Source organism: Prunus avium, chromosome 1 (assembly GCF_965620075.1).
Source record: "Prunus avium chromosome 1, drPruAviu1.hap1.1, whole genome shotgun sequence".
Lineage (NCBI taxonomy): Eukaryota > Viridiplantae > Streptophyta > Magnoliopsida > Rosales > Rosaceae > Prunus > Prunus avium.
The window spans coordinates 54,351,808-54,373,295 of record NC_142284.1 but is presented as its reverse complement, the minus strand read 5'-3'; the positions used below and the strand labels follow the sequence as shown (position 1 = coordinate 54,373,295).

Here is a 21,488-nt window from a genome sequence, read left to right as displayed (position 1 = left end):
GCTCCTACCACGTAAATGCTAGCTAGCTATGAGCTTGAGCTCGAGTTTGAAGCTTTCTTTTTAATGTCTTTAATTTTTTTGACAGATCAGAGAGATTCAATCATTGAGTATCTTCTGGGTCGGTCTTCTTGTGTGCCGGCCGTTGCCAATTGCCACTTTGCCATTCGCCAACACCCCATTTGCAGCTGTGACTTGCATGGCATCTGTTAGTTGACAGTTAAAAACACCAAACTGCTATTTTGTTTTCTACAAGGGATCTTAGAAATAGTGGTTCTCCAACAGAAAGCTTTATATTGATTGTTAATATGCTCTGTCTTGTACTTGATTTCTTCGTGCTTGCCACTAATTGTTTAATTTCTCTTCTGCCTGTCACTCATCGTTAACCTCCGTTTGGACAAAGGAATTGAAAGTTGCATAGAATTCTTAAATGACAGAATTTAAATCTCCATCTGTTTAAATTTTTGGCTATTAATAATTTTAGTGTTTAAATTTATGTATGTCGAATTTTGTAAATGACAAAAATTACAGTGAAAAACGAATTTTGGCTTAATAGAAATTGCAAAATGACACTTCTTTTGGAGGAAATTAAACTCAAGAATCTTGATCCCTAATTTCTACGATTTTTTCCGCTTGTCATTTATTAAGTTTCATCCTTTAGTTGCTAAAAAATGGAAATAACAATGTATGCTCTTCAATTCCTAACTTTTAGCTAAATCCCAACTTATTTTCCTTCATCCAAACATATAGGGTAATGTCAATAAAATAAACGAAACTTAAACAATTTGCTAATTTCATACTACTTTTTAGGCACCATTTCTACTCATAAGAGTTTTTTTAGAAGCGCTTTTGTTTAAAGAACGTCAAATTTTTTTTAATATCGAAATTTTTGGAAATGATTCTTGAAGACTCACCTATAAAGTGCATTTGTGACTCCAAAGCACTTATAATTTTTTTTTTCTCAATGCTATTAGAAACGCTTTTAGCATTTTCATAAGTACTCCCAAACATGTAGTACCAAATAGCCCGAAAACAAAAATAATCAAATTAAAACAATTAAAAGAAATTTGAAATTGACCCAATTTGGACTCAAATCAAGACATTATCTATTAACTAAAGGATAATATAAATATAATATAAAAGTTTACAAGACGAGTTCATGGCCTCATCAGCCCAGATTATAAAATTAAAGAGAAATGGGCTTTATAATATATTTCCTTCATTGGCTTGCTTGTGCTTGCCTTGGTCAATGTGGGTCAACATTTGTTTCCATGGGCCGAACCAATAAGCATCTGCCCCGGCAGCGCCTTTCCCTATTTCTTTCGTCTCCTTCCCTTTTTGGAAGCTCAAAAGTCTAAATATTTTCACAATCCCGTTTGCAGAGCCCAAGCACATGACGAAATGAAACACTGGCCTGATCATACGAGCATATAAATAGAAAGCAACCGCATTTGAGCTTCAGCTAAACGCAGCAATCTCTGGACGCAAATTCGAACACTTGGCAGGCGGCGTAGCCCCCGCCGCTGCCGTCATCTTCGACGGCGATGGCTGGGCCAGCAGTCCGCCGAACTTCCTGAGAGAGATAAGCTCGTCGTCTCGGTTCACATCGTCCTCGAAATTCATCGCGTAGCTCGACGGGTCGTAGCTGAAGTCGACCGAAGTCGACGAGTGCCGGGTCCTCCCCCGCCTCCTTGAAGCGACGCCGTTTGCTTGGCTCGTCGTCCCCTTGTTCTCCGCCGTCGCGACAAAGCACTCCTCGTTCTCCAGAATTTCGTCGAGCTGGTTGGGGCTGGTCTTTTTCTCGTGCGACGTTGTAGGGATGGACGAGGCCGAGAGCCGAGCGGAGAAGCCGTGGAAGAGGAGCTGATCGTCGGCGCGGCTGGTGTCGTCTTCGAAGTTAAGGGCGTAGCTGGAGGGATCGTAGCTGAAGTCGGCGGAGCCGTGGCAGCGCCGCCCTCTTCCAGGCCTTGCGCCGCCGCCGATCCTGGAGATGAGGTTCAAGCACCGGTCTTTGATCTCCGGCAACGGCGACCGAGACCTGCTGCAGTTGTTGCAGTAGTCGCCCTCCCTCTGGAGAATGTCGAAGGGGTGAGTGCTCATGCTGGTGAAGCAGGCCGGGAGGCAAATCGACCTGGATTGACGCTTGTGGTGCGGAGTGCTCGTCGCAGATTGAGATCGATATCCCTGGTTCGACATTGAATTGAATTGGAGTGCAAGTTTCTTTTCTTTTCTTTTGGTTTTTCTCGGGAAACAAACAAACTGAATTTTGATTTTCGGTTGATGGTTGAGTGGTAGCGGGTAGTGAGGTATTTATAGGTTGAGGGTTGAGTGGTAGCGGCATTTGCGGTCTGGGGAGGTAGCTGGAACAAGCGGAGAAGCCGTGGGTCGTGCGTTGTTCTTAGCGGGTTTTGCCTATTTGCTTATATAATTATTTAAAAATAAAAAATGAATTATCTTTATTTTTGGGTGTAAAAGCCGCGTTTTGGAGAATTGGTGGAGTCGGGGAGTTACCTTGTATTTGTTATGTATCTGGCTTTTTTGCCTATTTATTAGTCTCTAAACTTAGAAAATCATTGTGTAAGCATAGTTGTATTTGAATATGGGTTTTAAAAAAGAAGAGGCAAACTAATTATGGGTTTAGATATTTAAATATGTCAAACTTATTTTCTAAGAATGCACTATTTCGAATAAAACGAATGTTAGAAAGATCACATTTATAAGCCGTGTTATGTAGCGAGAACATTACATCAAATTATTATAGTCAGTTGTTAATATTTATACTGAAGTTTATGATATGGTTGCTAAATATGGAAGAGGGATTATAGGTTGATTTACCAACCTGATTAAACAAAATATATACCGTAGAGACCAGAAGAAAGAAATAAGGAATGTGGATTGACTGGTTTATGAGAAACCGAGGACTGGTTTTCTTAGGGGAGTCAGCTTCTTAAAACCTGATCTTATCTACTAAAAGAATATGGCCAAAAGCAATGGTTTTTGCCTTTTTCGATCACGTGCATGCATGAGCATGAAGGTCATCACTTAATGCCAGGTGTTAGGATGTGATTTGTGGATATTATATTCAATGGATAAGCAATGAATAAATTATCAGCGCCACATGCCATGAAGGTGGAGGTGAAGCCTCTTCTTGTCTTGAGGCTCTTAGCTCATAACTTGCCTGCAGTTCAGCCGTCCAAGTATGGTTGATCATTAGATCAAACGCGAATTTGCTTGTATGGGAACACGTTTGTAGCCGTTAGATCAAATCGTTCATCATTCTATACTAGGGTTACATTAAGATGTACCTTTGCAGTTTTGAAACTCAAATGCAGTGTGGAACATACTTGCTACTCCTAGATATGCAAAGGATAGCACAATAACAAAAAAACCTCATCCGCTAATATGCTAAACCAACTAGCTATTGGTCTACTAGCTAATAACCACAGATACATTGATATGAGTCCACAAAAATGATTCTGAAATTCTAAAAAATAATAATAATAATTAGGATACGGATGCGATTTAAATAGTCTATGTAATAAATACATATATAATTTTGCTAACGAAATCTAACCCGAAAAAGAGCCTTGACTTGTAGACTAATGGTATTAGGTTCGAACTCTCATAGCATCTTAGCAGTGTATGAGAAAACCCCATTCCCCTTCATAAGTGCATTTCCACCCATTTGTCATGGCAAAAGGCAAGGAGAGGCAAGAGCAGTTACTATTCACATGAATAGTGTCAGCCCTAGCAATTTTTTTTGTTGGTTTTCCACTCATTGCCATGGCAACTACTATTCACATGAGATATGAGCAAAGGAATTTGTATAAACTTTTGGTGTGGGAAGCAAGGGCGGAACCATGAATTTTTCAACGGGTGGGCTAGCTAAAGTTATTAACTTAAAATTTAATGATTTTTTTTTTTTGGTACTTACAATTTCTATAGTCTTTGTAGAAATAAAAGTAAATATTAAATCATATAAACCACGCTAGTTCATAGCTCCATAAACTAATTTTCAATAAGTTTTAACATAAACCAAATAGGGTTTAACACCATTGTGGATTGAACATCTAAGGCTTTTTACTTAGATTGACATTAGTTCCTTCATGCATTCATATCATACATGAAAAATTGTTTTATGTAAAAACATTGACTAAGTATGAAAAATGGGTTTTCAAAATAATCATTTTCTGAAGATAATATTTGGCAGCTTTTATTCCTCACACATCAAATAAGAAAACTTGATTTTATGGGATTTTAGTATGAAGTATATATTGACTTAATGAGCCATCATTTTTAGCATAAATCGTATTTTGCACTAAAACCGATTTTTCATATTTTGATTTGGTGGGAATTTGATTTTCTAGTATTTTTATTTGAATCCAAACGGGGGGTACTTCTTTATTTACATTGTAAACTTAAGTAAATGGAGTAATATAAAAATAAATAAAAGTAAAATGACAAAGACATTTACTTAAATGTTGAAAGTGGAAATAAGGTAATCTGTACACCGTCACTGACTGGGCTAATATTGAAAATAAGTTAAATACATAAGTTTTATATTTTTTTCTTAAAAAACCACACTGGGCTACAGCCCACTGTAGCCCTTAGTGTGGTTCCGCCCTTGGTGGGAAGTGAATAATATGGGTAGGTATTTATTTTTTTTAAAAAAAAATCTAAAATATTTAGTATTTTTTCCTTCATTCGTTTTTTCAAATTTTTTTTGTTATTTAAATTGGCTATTGCAAAGGACCCACTAGTGTAGTTGTTTGGAGTATTTACTCCCTCAGGCAAGATCCTGGGTTCGAGTCTTAACATCCGTGTAGTGTATGTGAGTTTAGTATGCTATTGCCCCTTTCAATAGGAAAGGTCCTCAAAAAAAGAAAAAAAAGAAAAAAAAAAAAAGGCTGTTACATTAGGTCAGCTTGCCCACGCAAGTCATGCCTTTCGGCTTGCCCAGGTTGGTAGAACCCAGCTCTTGCCCTTGCAAGACTTGGGCCTTGAAAATACATTTGGGGGCTCTTGCTCGGGCCCATGCCTCTCAATTGAAATGCTCTAACATTAGCCAAAAAAAAAAATGAAGAAAAAATTGTTGAATTAACAAATTAATCTACCATACAGTAACTGGTATAGGCTATATTTTTTGGGAGCCTTTTGAAGTCTTTCTTATGGTCCTTTTGACGTCTTTGTTATGGCCCATTAGAGCATCTCCAACCGATATGTTAAAAGTGCCACATAGACATTTAACGACTAGAAATAACATCTCACATCACTCCAACTGAATTGTCAAAACTGATGTGGAATGAAGGCTGGAGGTTCAGCCGTTACTTTTGACATCCCAAAAGCAAGATGTCAAATGAATATTTTATTATTTTTTAAAGATAGCTGACTGTTACTTTCGTTTTTTTTATAAAAAAAATCTTGAATGATTTGACTGTTACAATAATTATTTATTTGACATATCGGGTGGAGTGTAAAAATGTGTCAATGTCAAATTGCCACATCAACCATCAAATTTAAATTTGATGTTTGGTATTTGACATCTCCCTTGAAGATGCTCTTACGTCGTGCAGGCCTAGTCCAATCAAGGATGATTTAGTACACGGTACTATAGAAAGCGACTATAATATTTTAAAAAATAAAAACTAAACACACCGAGTAAGAGTTCAGTTTTCATGTGACCGAACTCCCTGTGCCATCCTGTGACCTCCTTATTCTTTTGACACATGTCCCTTCACTTAACATAAAATTAACACCGTTAACTTCATTTGAAAATTAAAAAACAAAAAAATAATTCTTCATCCTCTTTCTCTTTGGTCTGTGCCCAGATATTCACTCTCAGTGACAATTATCATGCAAAACTTTTCCACAACAATAACCCATAAGTGGTAGATTTGTATGTGTATTTTTGTCTGGTCATCAACATCAATGAACCCATCTTAAATTCACAAGCTTTTCTTTGTTGTGTCTTTTTCATTGATCAAATCAGATTGTTGATATCGCCGAGGTAACGACCGCTGGCCTGGTTAATTTCCGACAACCGCACATCAATTGGCGACACCCACGGGCTCCGATTTATGAAATCCAAATGAAACCTAGGGGTGGGCACGGTACGGGATGACACGGGATGGAGGTCATCCCGGTGTCAGTCCCGAATAGGAGAATCGGGACGGTATGACACGGGATGGGGGATTTTCAAAACACGTTCAAACCATACCGGCCCCAATCGGGACCGGTATGGTTCGGTATCAAAACTGATACCGTTCACCTTAGGCTAAAACGAAACCAAGATCTTTTTCTCTGTGTTTCTCTCTTCTTATTTTTTTCTTCTCTTTTTTAATTTCTTCTTTTTCTTCTCATCTGTTATCCAAGAAAGAAACCCATTTGAATGAATGGTAAGGTCAAAGATGCAGATGAAGCAGCAGCCGAATGCGGTGGTAGGATTGGGATCTCGTCTCTACTGCCGGCTCAGGAACCCCGGCTTTGCTCCTGGTGGCCTCCCCACCACGACGATGACGACCGCGACTCCACATGCACACCATCCACACCAGAACCAAGTAGATTACGACCACCAAGATCTAAGATTTCCACGCTTTGATTTTGACTCTAGGCTGATTGCTTAGGCTCATCGAAGAGAGAAACATAGAGAAACAAATAAGGCTAAAGAAAAAAATAAGAAGAGAGAAACAGAGAGAAAAGAGAGAAGGAAAGAAGGGGGAAGAAAAAGAAGAGAGAAGAAATAAAAAAATTGGCGGAGAGAATAAAAAAAGTAGCGTGGTCTCGCTGGCCTCACCACATCCAAGCTTCAAATGTTGGAAATAATATTTTAATATTTATTATTTAATATTAATTAGTTACTGTACGGCACGGTATGACACCAAACGGGATCACAAATCTGATACCGGTGTCGTGCCAAACAGTAACGGGATGACACGGTTTCATCCCGTTTGAGCATCAACACCAAACGGTTTGGCATGAGTTTGACACGGAATGGCACGGTTTCGGGACGGTATCGGTATTCCGGTTTTGATGCCCACCCCTAATGAAACCACCGTCATCCAACACCTGAAAGTTGTCGAACTCGCCTTAGAAATCTTTGTCGAATTTGCAATTTGCCGAGTGCCGAGCTGCCGAGCTGCCCAGCAACAGAACCGCCATGCTCCGACGTACAAAACCCCGTCAACCTTTTAACCACCTTATGCCGGAAAACTGTTTTCCTTGCCCCTTCATCTTTCCTGCGCTCTAATACGAAAACTCAGTTTCATTCAAAAAAATAATTTGAAAACTCAGCCAGTTCTTGAAAAACAAACCTTTAATATAATTTTCTTAATTATTATTTTGATAAAAATTAAAGACTTAACATAGTTAAGTTTTAGTTAAATGAAGGGACATGTGTCAAAAGTATAAGAAGGTCACAGAGTGGCACAGGGAGTTTGGTCATAGGAAAATTGAACTCACCGAGTAATGCTGCGCGATTGTACCCTCTTTTTTTTTGGTTAAAAAGGACCCCCTACCAATTAGGGGCCATGTGTCAAAATATGTATAGCCGAGCGGATATACTATTTTTTTAAAACCAAATCGTAGGATTACCGCACAGGTATACTATTTAAATAAATTATATTTAAACCGTATAGCCGCACGGCTATACTATTTAATATAAAAAAAATTAAGGAAAAAACACCCTCCTAGTTGCATCAGTTTATACTTTATAGATATTAATTTGTTAGTTTCAACATATCTAAACCAAAGCAGATATTAATCGGCCACTATATAATACTTTAATATATATATTTTTTATTTAATAATATGTGAATTTTGTGTGTCTTATTGAAAATTTTGTAAAAAATAAGTGTATTGAACATGAGAAATACGTCTGTACATGTACAATACAAGTATTGTACATTTAATTTTTTTTTAAATTGAATTTTACCAAGTCTTTAAGACATGTACAGAACACAGATGTATTATTGAAAAATATGTACATATGTGTATAATAGAATATTAAATGTGGAAGTGCTAAATTTTTTATACGGGTATAACTTTGGAAAAGTAAAAATTTAAAAGAGGACAATAGAAACTTGGGTAGTGGCCTAATAGTAATGGATAATGCTATATACTACTCTTATTGATACTGTTTATTAAAGGCAAAAAAAACAGTAAAGCCGCACGGCTATTGTTAAAAAACAAATTTAAAAATCGAGTATAGCCGTGCGGCTATACTATTTATTATTTTTTTTAAAAGGAATTGCCGCACGGCGCCAGACGCCACGTGTCAAAACAGTATAGCCGCGCGGCTATACTAGTTTTAAAAAAATTGAAACCAACGAGTAAAGCCGATCGGCTGTACTGTTTTTTTAAAAAAAGAGGACCCCCGATCGATTAGGAGCCACATGTCAAAATAAGTATAGCTGCACGGCGATACTATTTATGAAAGGCAATCAGTAAAGCCGCACGGCTATACTATTTAAAAAAAAGGGGGTTTTGCTCACCCAAAATGGGGGCTGAAATTATAAAAAAACCCAACACCCAAAACACTTTATAAACACACCAAAAACCCATAATTATACATACTCAAAATCCATTTATAAACACACCCAAAAAATATACAATTGTTGATTTTGGGTGTGTTTTTATGTTTAAATAGTGTGTGGGTTGTTTTTATAAATACATGTTTAGGATTAGGTTTATTTATAATAATCTATTAAAAAAAACCAATTTAAAAAATCGAGTATAGGGCGAGTCCGGAAGCCTCCTGAAGTTCAAAAAACCCTCCAAAAATCTCCAGGTTTTTTTTCTGGTTTCCATTTCGGCCATCAAGTTTCTCCGCTTTCAATCTCTCATGGTAACCAAGCTAATCCCTCTATTCATCTCTCTATCGCTCTATTTCTATCTCTCTCACCCTCTCAAATTTCTTCATGTCTTTCTCTATTTCAGGAGCCCCAGCAAGACAAACAGTCTCCGCCGCTCGAAGACTGCTTGAAGCTGTTGAAGGGCGAGAGAGACGAGCAGCGACTCGCCGGCCTTCTTCTCGTCACCAAGTTTTTCAAAGGCGATGACTTATCCTCTCTCCAAACCATTTACAATGCCGTCGGCGTCGGCTTTCTCGATCGTCTGCTCAGGACTGGTAACACTACAAATTCTTTTTTGTTAAATTATCCCTTGCTGTCAAATTTTTGCAAATTAGAAGTAAATTCGAAGTAAATTTCGATCTTTAATGATGAAGCATAAGTGGAATTTTTGTTTTGTTTGGTTAGGGATGGGAAAAGGAAGCATTAGTAGCAGCGGAAGTGAAAATCGCGATGCATATTTGCAGTTATCTGTTACTGTTCTTGCTGCATTCTGTCATGTTCTGGAAATTGCTGCTTCAAACGACATGGTTTCGAAGATTCCACTGGTACTGGAAGTTTTATCCACAGAGTATGGTTCTTATATTGGATTGGGTGCTAGAGTGGTGTTATATTATATTCCAAATGGATTCATGATCAACATTTAATATGACATTGATTTCTGAATGACTTTGTTTTTTAGGTACTTTGGTTATTGCTGATTTTCATGTTCTTAATTAACCGTATCATTTTATTTGGCGAGAATACAGGCCAGGATCAGCTGTTCTTGAAGAATGCTATGAATTTCTGTATTTGGTGTCAACAGCTTCCGAAGACGGAATCATGACATTTTACACTTCTGGGGGCATGAATATGCTGGCTTCTCATATGTCAATTTTCCCAGACGGTAATTATTTTTATCTTCTACTGGACTTGCTTAACAAACCTATAGGAATCTTGATGATCTGTTATTGCATGCTACAACTATTGCATTATGGAAATGGGGGCAACTGTAAAGTATGTGTCATTGGTGATAGTTATCTGCTATACTGTTAGTATCTTTTTGTCCATTTTGATAAGAAAACAGTTTTCCTTGGTGATTTATGAGATTACTTCATCAGTCTCAAACTACAAAGGACTGATGAGATGAAAAACTTGTACAGGTTCTCATCAGATGGAGCTTTCTATGAAACTCGTGCAATTGATACTAAATAAACTGTCTCTTGAAATCATTAACCAAGACTACGTTCCAGAGCTCTCAAAGATTGTGAGTTCAGTTTCTAGATATGCTATTTACTATTCTTTAATATTGAATTTTTTTAACTCCTTCATTTTGTAGTCTTTCTGAAGTGGTATATGATCTTTAAGTTATTGCTGTTTTAATTTAGGTGGCTGCAATAACAAGACAATTTGCTGTCTTGCATAATGCTGTGAAATTTGATGCGCTCCACCTACTGTCTGCTATCCTCTCATCAAAATATTCGGTATGCAATCATTGTGCATCTCTCTTTTCCAGAAAAAAAGTTATTTGTCTGAACATTCTAACTTAATTGATGAATGGTTAAGTTTGATTGTTGGACAAAATAAGGTCTTTTATGTTCAATTAAATTACTGGGTGCAAAGTTTCTCCGTTGTCTTTTGTAATCCTTAACTATGCCTTATGTGCTGTTGATATCAGTAGTTTTAAAACTAGTTATGGTATTTTCAGGCACCAGTTTATGATTCTCTTCGTGTACTACCAGAAAAAGATTTGCCAAATTATATGCGTGATGGTATTGCGGCCATTCTACAAAACCGTGTTGGTATGTTGAACTAATTGTTTTCAATACTTTGGCATTTGGCATTCTCCGTAGTTTTTTTTTCTTATAAAAATTTTAGCTGGACTTACTTTTTTTTTCTTCCCCTGTTAATTTTATTTCTTAAAGGAATGAAAGTTGGAGGCTTATTGATGTTATTGTCTTGTCATTTAATGGCAGCACCTACTGAAAAGCTTCAGGCACTTATACTGGCTGATTCTATGATGACAATATTTGGGGAACGATGGTTAATAGGTCATATCAACTTACCAGGCATGAAAGAGCCTATTCCAGCTGACAGGTCTGCTTTGCCTGGTGATGGTTTTTTAAGCCATCTGCACAAATCTATATATATACATGTCTGCATGCCCAAGTGTGGAGTATCTTTATGTCTGGGCAGGCCTGACTCTCCATTCTTGTGCCTTAAATTTTTCAGGTGCTTAGTGCTTGTACTGGAGCAATCAAGGGTTGAAGTTGCAGTTCTCCTTAATGAGCTTGCCCAGTTGAAAGATGAAGCATCCAAGAGGTCTTCAGCCCCATCCAAGAGGTCTTCAGCCCCTGCAGAGACAATTGTTTCAAAGAAACGGAATGTGGCTATTGCCTTTTCCTTGCTTGAAAAGATAATTAGCTTAATATCAAATGCCAGCGAGAATGAAGGTATGTCATATTTGCCAGATTTGCATGCTTGGAAGTTCTGTCAATATCTAAAGTTTTTGAGGAAAACAATCGTAATCTTCTCATTATTCTGTTATAGGATTCTGAACTATGAAGCATGGGAATGTTTGTGAAACATTATTTTTAAAGTTTCTCTGCCTTTTATATATAGTAATTTCTTCAGTTTTCTCTCCTCATTTTTTTGTTGACTTGCAAGGGAGCTGTTTGTACTGTATACATTTTCTCTTGTTTCAGACAATGATGTTAATAATCTCTGTGCAATTTCAGGGGACATTATTGATGAAAATACTTTCATGAAGGTGATTAAGGGCCTTAATGAGACAATTGGTGTAGTTCTAGAGTATTTACAAGATGCAAAGGTAAGTGTATTGATTTTGTAGCATTAGAGATTACTTTCTATTCTCTAACCACATTATGATTCTACAGGAACATGGACAGAGGAAGGGAGATGATCTTCTTGCTTCAGTGCGGATTATTGGGAGGTATTATTGCATTTATCTGTTAATATATTGGCGAAATTCATGGAGAACATAGGCAACATTGTTTTGTTAAATTTTTTATTTGGAAAACTTCTGGTACTGATATCAGAGGTCGCTATACTTCTGCACATATGTATGTTCACATTTGAATGCCAAGTTTTAAAATAATGTTAATATTAGTATGGTCCAATTGAAATAAACAACCAAGAAAGTTCAGTCTAAGCTTTGAGAGTTATGGCATTCATGTTGGATCCATTCTGGGGCAGTTATTGGGTTCTGCCTATACATGTTATGAGGACCCATTTAGTATATGTCTCTGATCAAGACAAATTCCTGTCCTTAATTAATTGATATATGGATCAGCAATGATATACTGTTGAGCTAATATGTGTGTTTCAGCTATCTTGCAGAAACACCCGTTGCATGCAAAGAGAAAGTTAGAGAACTTTTAGAGTATATGCTTTCCATTGAAGGTGAAGATGAACCAAGGTATATTAACTCTGAATAGTTATTGTCTAATAGGCGGATAAACTTTAGGGGTTTATAATCTCTGAAAATGATCTTTATTTATAATATTGTCTAAATGACAGCCCCTTCTACTCTATATGCTTTTTGCTTCCTTTGCTGTGCCAAATGACAATGGAGATTGAAGGATGTAAAGCTTTGATTTCTTGTGGAGGCCATATTTCTGTAAGTCTGCCATTTTTATCCTATATAAAATCCTTGCTCTTTACTTTTTTCCTTTTTGCTATTTTTATTTTGGGCAAAAAGTCACTTTTAGTCCTTGTAGTTTGTCACTTTTACCACTTTGGTCCCTGTCGTTTCAATTTGGTCAATTTTATCCCTGTAGTTTCAATTTGAAGCAATTCAAGGACAATTCTCAATTTCTGTCAAATTTTTTTAACTTCCATTACTTCTAAAGGGGCAATTCGGTCCATAAATATAAATTAAGAAAAATAATTTTAAAATAAAAATAAAACCTCTATTTTCCCTTATCCTCAACACCAACACCCACCAAAAGTCCCCAGCAACCACCTCTTGTAACCCAACCACCACCCAAGCCAACCAAGCCTGCCCCAACCTCAAACGAAATCGTGATATGTCCTCGGAAAATCATGATCGGTGGCAAGGGAAGATCGACTTTGTTTTCGGGGAGCTTCTCTTCCAACCAGACGACGTTGCTATTGTTGTTAAGAGAGTGAGAGGCTGCGATTGCGGGATTGAGTGAGGGTTTGAGGGGCAGGGAAGGGCTAAGGAGCACCGGAGAAAACGAGAGAGAGCCAAGTCGCAGTGGAGATCAACAACGCGACGACGAAGATGATGGCGGTGGGCACATGGCTTTGATGGTGACGACGGTTTTTGGGTGATCGGGTGGCGTTGATGTCGTGGTCTTTGGGGTTTGTTGACGGCGTCGTCATCGTCCCCAACGTTCATGTTTGTACACCGATCGCCACATCAAAACCTCATCTCTGTGAATTTGATTAATTAGGGGTTTGGGTTTGGGACATTTGTTCTTTGTGATTTTTTTATTTTTTTATATTTGAAAATTTGAAGCTTTTTTGAATTTTGAAACAGCGAATGTTAACAGAGGCTTAGAGTTTTGGTAAATAGAGAGGTTGCTGTGTTGGTGGTTCTTGTGAAAAGGCGCAAAATCGTGGTTGTACAATTTTGCTATATCGAGGCCTGTTTATGTATCGTTAAGGGTTGGGGCAGGCTTGGGTGGCTAGGTTGGTGGTTGGTTACAGGGAGGTGGTGGTTGGCTGGGGTTGGCTGGGGTGGGGACTGTTGGTGGGCATCGGGGTTGGGAGGAGGAATGGAGAAAGATGTTTTATTTTTATTTTAAAATTATTTTTCTTATTTTAATAATTTGTGGACCGAATTACCCCTCTACAACTAACGGAAGTTAAAAAAAATTGACAGAAATTGAGAATTGTCCTTAAATTGCTTCAAATTGAAACTACAGGGACAAATTTGACCAAATTGAAATGACAGGGACCAAAGTGGTAAAAGTGATAAACTACAGGGACCAAAAGTGACCTTTTGCCTTTATTTTGTGTAAGAGCAACTCCAGCGTAGGAGCCCTACCTGGGCAAAAGGCCCCTCGCCAGCCCATTTCCCCCTCCAGCGCAGGAAATCCAGCCCGGGCAAGAGCTGGGTCCCATGAGCCCAGGCAAGCCCACAGGCAAATTCAGCCCGAGCTGCTGCCTGGGCAGGATGATGTAATGCTGACGTCATAATGACGTCAGCAACCAAAAAAATTTGAAAAAAAAGGGAAAAAAATACAAAAAATTCCAGAATTTTTTTAAATAAATACCTAGGCATATTCTTTACTTCCCACACCAAAAACTCTATACAAATTCATCTATTCATATCTCATGTGAATAGTATTTGCCATTGCCCTAGCCTTCCAAGGGTGGAACCAACTAAGGCAAGGCTGCCACTATTCACGTGAATAGTGGCAGCCCTTGCCTTGCCTTAGCCTTGCCTTAGCCTTCATGGGTGGACATGCTCTAAAGTGAATAGTGGCAGCCCTTGCCTTGCCTTAGCCTTGCCTTAGCCTTCATGGGTGGACATGCTCTAATGGCCTAACAAGCATATTCAAGTAGTCTCGAATTTTTTATATTTTTATGTTGTAAGTCTACAAAAGCAATTCAGCAGCATATTAAATCTACTTGCAGGTTGTTGATTGCCTTGTAAAATTGATTGGGCCACATGGTTATATGGTCAAGGATAATGGCTGCATCTTTTTGGCATGTGACACAATCTTGAATCTTCTTTTAAAGGTAGGGTAATCATCATTTTATACCAATATATTACTTATTATATGCAACTTATGAACATCTTATTTTTCTTTTCATAAATAGAAAGAGCAATTGCAAATCCCATTGGATGATTCAACTCTTGGTAATCTATTGAAAGCGTTGGCATATTGGACAGGTACTATTTTATTGACTTCCTTTACCTTTAATACGTGAATTGTAACGGCTTATTGTTGTGAAAATCAGATATCCTTTGGTTTCCGTACTGCTCTAGTGGTATTGTCGTTTTTGAAACATTAATAATGTTGATACTTTGTGCCTTTGGTGTTGCATTAAGATCATATTGGATAGGTATCCAGTTCATCTTTTAAAAGCATTAAGTTTTGGAGAGAGAGTACCCCATTTTTTTTCATCTCATGAAATTAGTTTACATTTTGGAGAGTACCCCGTTTACTCTCAACTCTTAAACCTGATATGTGATTTCAGGAGCAAAAGACTTGATAAATCCAGAAAAACGGAACCAAAAAACCTTTTTTTTCTTCTTGAAAACCAAAAAAACATTGGAAACATCTTTTTGTCTTTGCATTAGAAAACCTCAATCTCAAATTTCACTTTCTTTTGCCAAACTGTCTTAATTTCACTTTCTTGTTATGTCTTTCTGTCTTTGGAGTCTGATTCATTTTTTATCTTTGGGTTAACTTACAGATTCCCTACTTTTAAGGGGTTGTTTATTTGTTTCAAGTATTTCATTATCAGTGGTGGGCCCATTATGTTGTTTCAAAGTTGATAGTGAGCTTAGAGCTGTATTATCAGCATCCATTTTCATTCTACGTGTGCTCTAACCTCCTATATTTTCAGCTTTCTTTCATGCAAAAGAAATATCATTAGGTCTGCATCTTAATAATTATTGTACACTGATTTCAGAGGGTATAAATGACCCGTCAACTATTATGATGGCTTCAAGCATATGCGCACTGCTATTTGATTTTACATCAGAGAAGGCTCTTCTTAAGCATCCTAACTTTGATGACAGCACTCTTGATAGTTTGTCTCGGCTCATTGCAAGAAGTCTGGCTTCATGGGGACAGGTATACTGCATGATGTGATATGCTTTGCATATTATATATACATATATGTACACAATATTTATGTATATTTATATGTATGTGTACATGTTTAAGATAGAGACTGAGGCAGTTAGGCCTCCAACTTCTGGCCAGTAGTAGGATGGTTTATACAGCACATTGTTATTTCTCATTGAACAAGAGTTTTTAATTGTTGTAGCCAAATTGAAGTGTGCTTGGATCTTACCACTCTGTTTACGTTGTCAACTTCATTGTAGGGTATGTCTGATGCTGCTAAATCAGAAATGGATCTTCTTGAGATTGTAACACAAGGTTTGTTTCTTCGGAACCTTTAGAAAATTTACTCATCTGTTCTTGCGGGTGGGGGATAAATTTTTTAGTACCATCATCCTTGAAGCAAGAATTCTCACCCTTATATATTTTAAGAAGCCTGATTTTTACTTCTCTACGTGTTGCAGGATATTCTCAATGGGTGGATCGGTTCCCTCGTGTAAGGGAAACCGTTGAGAGATAGCGTGATCCTTCAGTGAAATCTTGATCTTCAAGCTTACTAATATGGTTAGCAACAATACTTTAGTAGTTCATTCATTTATTGGTTGATGCTTTTATTTTTATAAATTAGAAATTTCATAGATGAGAGAAGCTCTATAAAATGGGAGAATTAGATTTATTGACGTTTCTCCTTTGTTGAACCCAGTCAGATGGATGATGAAAATAGGGAAAGGGATTTATCCTTTGCTTTGCAATCAAATGGGCCAGCCGAAGGATAACCACGTCATGGTTATCTCAGCTTCCTCTCTCTCCCCCCATAATCGGTAGCTTGCTAACTTGTTTTCGCGAGTTGCATGTGTCAATTTCCTCTGTATGCCTTCAATTTATATAGTTAGGATTTTTGTATATTTTTAATTAATTATAACTTATAAGTAGTGTTTTGTTTGCCTCATAAAGTTGCGATTTTTGTACATATTAAATAAATACCAGTTAGTACTTACACATGTGCTTAGTTTTTTATTTTTATAGCCGCAACAATTTTATTAATAAAATGGCATTACAAGAACATAGTCCCATCCCATCCATAAAGGGCTCTTGCAAACAATAAAAACAACTATTGCAAGACAATGAGAAAAAATATCTGAGTGCTAAGTTAATACTTAATGCTTGAGTTTCTTTCAGGGCTATATCCAAGTTCCTAAACTTAAAAAAAAAATTAAAAAAATTAAAGTTAGATGTGTGTGGCTCCATTAAGCTAATTTGCCTTCTGTTGCAAAATTTATGGACCAAGAGGTGACATATCACATACCAAAGATTCTGGTGGATCATTTAGTTCGTGGCTTTCCCATACTTATTTATGAGAATGACCCTTTATGCCTGCCTATACACACAATTTCATTTTCAAAAATTTCAATGATTAATTGCTGCAATGGCTGTTGGGGCTGAAAAGTATTCCCATACTTCTCGATGTTGATGTTGGGTCATTGTAGTAACATTCTCTTAAACTCAAGGGACTACTAAGTGCACTTAACTATTGATTTTTTGTTTTTTTTCCGGGGCACTTAACTATTGATTAGTAATACATAAAAAAATAGAATTATTTAAAAAATACCCCTTTGTATAGCACGTTGACTTTACTAATCCATTCGGGGAGCTTCTCCAATAATAAAGATTTTTCATAAGAATTTGTTAAGAAATTCTATAATTAGTTAAGTTTGTATGGAACCTTGTATACAAATGTGGTAAAGAGTAGCATTACTCGTGTACATATAGTTAGTGAGTTAAATATTTTTCTAATATCCACAGATGCAATTCAATGACTGAGACTAAGATTAAAAGTCGTTAATAAATCTTTAACTTAAAATCCTTAATGGGCTAACGGGATCTAGCCTAGTGCAAAATGACTTTGACTTGCAGACTAGTGGTCTTAGGTTTGAACCCCCATAGTATCTTGGTTGTGTGTGTGTGAGAAACTCCATCTCCTAATAGTTTAGACAATCGCTTGTATTTTTTTTTTAAAAAAATCTTTAATGGAGTCAAACTCATCTATTCATACTGTAATATGTGTATACGTGACTATATCCCGTACTACATTAACACACAATAATTTATTTTGGATGCTATCTTGAGTTGTTGAATTATTTTTTTTCTTAATGCGACCTTGAGTTGTTGAATGCACCGAGAAGTTCATTAAGATAATAATTGTTTGTTTGGCATCTCTAAGTAATTAACTAACTAACATACAAACGAAAGGCCCAGGCCCAATAATATGTTTGGCAAGAAAGATGGTCCAGCCAGCCACTTTCTTCACCCGCTACTGATGAACACAACACAACGACGACTTTCTGAAGTCGCCATTTTTCTATCTTCTTCACCAGACACAGAGAAACAGCAAAACAGGAATTAGAGAGAGAAAGCTTCAGAGAGAGACGAAAATGAGTTGCGGAAATTTCTTCTTCACGATACTTGTGACCTTCTCTGTAGCTCTGATAACATACAACATAATAATCTCAGCCAATTCACCACTCCAGCAAGACCTTCCAGGCCCATCAAGATCATCGTCGTCGTCCATTTCTGTGGACCCCATAATCCAGATGCCATTGCACAGATCGAGAGGGAAATTAGGGAGCTCCAAGAGACTGTTCCACACGGCAGTGACAGCCTCCGACTCTGTGTACAACACGTGGCAGTGTAGGATCATGTACTACTGGTTCAAGAAGTTTCAGAACGAACCCAATTCAGGGATGGGTGGGTTCACTAGGATCTTGCACTCTGGGAAGCCTGACAAGTACATGGATGAGATCCCAACCTTTGTTGCTCAGCCTTTGCCTGCTGGAATGGATCGGGTTGGTCTTTCTATGCTTGGCTCTTCTTTTATTTTTGTATATTTATGAATGTTGTTCATCCATTTATTTTTTCTGGAAGGTGTTAATTGAATTGAATTTTTTATTTTCCATATTTTTTTTTATTTTGGTGAGGATTGTTCTTTGGTTTGGTATTTTGGGTTGTTGAACAAATGTCGCAAATGAAGAAATTAGATTCTAATTCTTAACATTGTTATGGTTCATGAGCAGAATAAGAAGGGTTTATGAGCAAAATAAGAAATTATAACTATGCTAATTTAGAGCGCTGTGATTTATAAAAGCCAGAGTAGCTTGGTTCAGGTTACATTTAAATTAAGCTCAAGTTGAGCTGTTGCTTTTGGAGACATTGTTATTTTAGTGAGGCATATTTGTTATACATGAACTTACCCCATGATATATATTATTCAATCTAAAGTTTTAAATTACAGAACCCAAAAGAATTTAAACTTTCCTTCAAGCAGCCTGTTTAAGAAAGAAATGGATAAGTTCTCATGGTGATTGAGTATAAATCCTCTGTAACTGTCATCTTACTAGAAATTACCTTCGTATCGTTGCTTACCTCCCATCTTGTAATCACAGGGTTATATAGTTCTGAATAGACCATGGGCATTTGTACAATGGCTTCAGCAAGCAGACATCAAAGAAGAGTACGAGATGCTTCACTGCCTAGTTTCTGAATTCAATAAATCAATCATCTTCAGTGTTTTTGTTAGGTTTGACTTATATCCTGCTATTCTTAACATGTATTGCAGTTATATACTGATGTCTGAGCCAGATCATATAATTGTCAAGCCCATACCAAACTTGTCCACTGATGGGCTTGGAGCTGCATTTCCTTTCTTTTACATTGAACCTAAAAAGTACGAGTCAGTACTCCGGAAATACTTCCCTGAGAACAAGGGACCAATAACTAACATTGATCCTATTGGAAATTCTCCCGTCATTGTTGGGAAGGTATTTAAACTTGTCATCTCTCAGTTATAATAAGTTTTCTTTAGGTTTCTGGTGGTTTGACTTTTTTTAAATCCATCATTGTTAGGAATCTCTTAAGAAGATTGCTCCCACCTGGATGAATGTTTCTTTGGCAATGAAGAAGGATCCTGAAACAGACAAAGCTTTTGGTTGGGTGCTTGAAATGTGAGCTCTCACTAGTTAGCTTAGTTCTTTGGTGACCTTACAGCATGTTCCTGACTTCTTAAACTTAGTTATCAAAAAGCTTCCTGACTAACTTTGCATCATGATATAGGTATGCTTATGCTGTTGCATCCGCTCTACATGGTGTTGGTAATATCTTGTACAAGGACTTCATGATTCAGGTTTAGCTGGGATATTATTCCCCGTTTCTTTCCTTATAATATATAGTCTTCATAATTGCAAGTTAGTATGTGATTCTAAATGTAGCCATTTCTTACCTTCTACAAGATCAATTGATTGCTTTACAAAGTTTGATTCTGCTACCGTTTAACTTACTAGTATTACTGTTTTTCTGATGTATATCAGCCTCCATGGGATAAAGAGATTGGCAAGAAGTTCATAATTCATTACACTTATGGCTGTGACTATAATATGAAGGTACCTGTTCGACAAGCACTTGTGTACTTTAATGTGCAGTGTCTATGGAGAAGAATATGGGGAAATTTTTTGTTTCTGACAGTTTGATGAAATGCCCAATCTGTTTTCAGTTTTCAAGAAATGAGAGCTAGCAGCTCTTTTTGTGCAATGCTTGGCTGCTGACTGATAATGTCTGATTTTGTCTTCTGATATCAGGGTGAATTAACATACGGAAAGATTGGAGAATGGAGATTTGACAAAAGATCTTACGATAGTGTTGCACCGCCTAGAAACCTTCCTATGCCTCCGGCTGGTGTTCCAGAAAGCGTGGTATGTATCATCTCACGTAGTAGTGTGGCTGCATAATTGGTTACACTAGTGAATGGAAAATAATTGATATAACTGGCGAGATTTTTTGGTTTAAGAGATTGGCCAGATATTTAAAAAATTGCTGAAACATGATATATAGAATCATTTAGTGCCGCTTAGCATTTAGGTATGACCGATAAATTTTATGTGAACTAGTGTACCAGTACCCAGTTCCGCTTGCACTTGAGCTCTAGTGATAAGTGGTGTTATGTGGTTGGGGTAGGTTGTCAATTGGTTCAAATCTTACCAAGAAATCAAAAAAGGGAAGAAAAAGAATAACTTTAAATTTCTGAGCTTTCCCCCTGCATATTCCATCTCATCTCATTGACCTGTAGAAAAAAATTTAAACATACACAGGTGACTCTGGTGAGAATGGTCAATGAAGCCACAGCAAACATTCCAAATTGGGGGGAATAGGTAAAAGAGCTGGTTGGAGCTGACGTAGACAGAGAGCCTGTATATACAAAGCTGTGCTGCCGTTTGGTACAGATGCCACTTATGAAAATGTTTGTGAAAGTTGTCATGTCTCACTATCAACTTGGGTTGCACACTCCATGTCACTCTCGAATTCAGTTGCACACATGACCCGATTGCGGGTGTGAAATTCGGCACAACACTTTATAGAAATGTAGCATACTTTGGTTTATAGTAGAAGAACAAAGTTAATAAATGCTTGCAATTGCGTTGTATTCCCAAGTTACATGGTCGATGGATGAGTTATCGAGCCACGACTTCGTGATCGATAAGAAAATTGTGAATCAAATTTTCTTTTTCCCTTGCTACGCTTTCTATTTAGTTTAGCTTACAAATGTTGGGATTTTCATCTTTGTTGGAATAGACACCTGAACGAGTTTCTTTGATTTAAATTGTGTGGCTGTATTATGTATGAACCTGTGTCTCCTTGTATACATTTGTTCAATTAATTTTAGAATCCCTTTTTACAACCCAATTTATTTCAGAAAGATCGGATTGGGCCGGTTTTATTTGGATCAGCCCCAGGCTAGGGGTCAAATGATGGTCGGCCCAACACTTTGGGCTTTCAGCCGGGCCAATTTGGCATACCCAGTTTCAAAAAAATTAAAGTTATCTTTCAATTC

General features: G+C 37.3%; 3 protein-coding genes across 5 annotated transcripts; 2 read left to right on the top strand and 1 right to left on the bottom strand.

Annotated features, from left to right (window-relative positions):
- Positions 1–1,079: 1,079 nt before the first annotated feature.
- LOC110766442 (uncharacterized) lies at positions 1,080–2,412 on the bottom strand. Its single transcript, XM_088255062.1, has one exon. It carries the CDS (start codon positions 2,191–2,193, stop codon positions 1,456–1,458), a length of 738 nt encoding a protein of 245 aa, XP_088111188.1. The 5' UTR covers positions 2,194–2,412; the 3' UTR covers positions 1,080–1,455.
- Positions 2,413–8,716: 6,304 nt separating this feature from the next.
- On the top strand, positions 8,717–16,607 carry LOC110766436 (neurochondrin family protein). Of its 3 annotated transcripts, none has more exons than XM_021969768.2 (19): positions 8,717–8,839; positions 8,932–9,121; positions 9,252–9,414; positions 9,593–9,729; positions 9,986–10,089; positions 10,211–10,306; positions 10,531–10,624; positions 10,799–10,919; positions 11,055–11,275; positions 11,561–11,652; positions 11,720–11,775; positions 12,172–12,261; positions 12,363–12,462; positions 14,451–14,555; positions 14,637–14,709; positions 15,456–15,619; positions 15,874–15,928; positions 16,075–16,174; positions 16,318–16,607. In XM_021969768.2, exons 1-18 carry the CDS (start codon positions 8,837–8,839, stop codon positions 16,128–16,130), a joined length of 1,920 nt encoding a protein of 639 aa, XP_021825460.2. In that variant the 5' UTR covers positions 8,717–8,836; the 3' UTR covers positions 16,131–16,174; positions 16,318–16,607. The 3 variants fall into 3 exon arrangements, with proteins under 3 accessions (XP_021825460.2, XP_021825459.2, XP_088103703.1); XM_021969767.2 differs by having other exon boundaries at positions 16,314–16,607; XM_088247577.1 differs by lacking the exons at positions 8,717–8,839; positions 8,932–9,121 and having other exon boundaries at positions 9,257–9,391; positions 16,314–16,607.
- Positions 16,608–17,909: 1,302 nt separating this feature from the next.
- Positions 17,910–21,257, top strand: LOC110766412 (Hyp O-arabinosyltransferase-like protein). The gene is made up of 8 exons (XM_021969745.2): positions 17,910–18,453; positions 19,051–19,118; positions 19,224–19,425; positions 19,511–19,608; positions 19,718–19,787; positions 19,972–20,043; positions 20,239–20,352; positions 20,749–21,257. The coding sequence occupies exons 1-8, from the start codon at positions 18,043–18,045 to the stop codon at positions 20,806–20,808; spliced, it is 1,095 nt and encodes a 364-aa protein (XP_021825437.1). The 5' UTR covers positions 17,910–18,042; the 3' UTR covers positions 20,809–21,257.
- Positions 21,258–21,488: the final 231 nt, after the last annotated feature.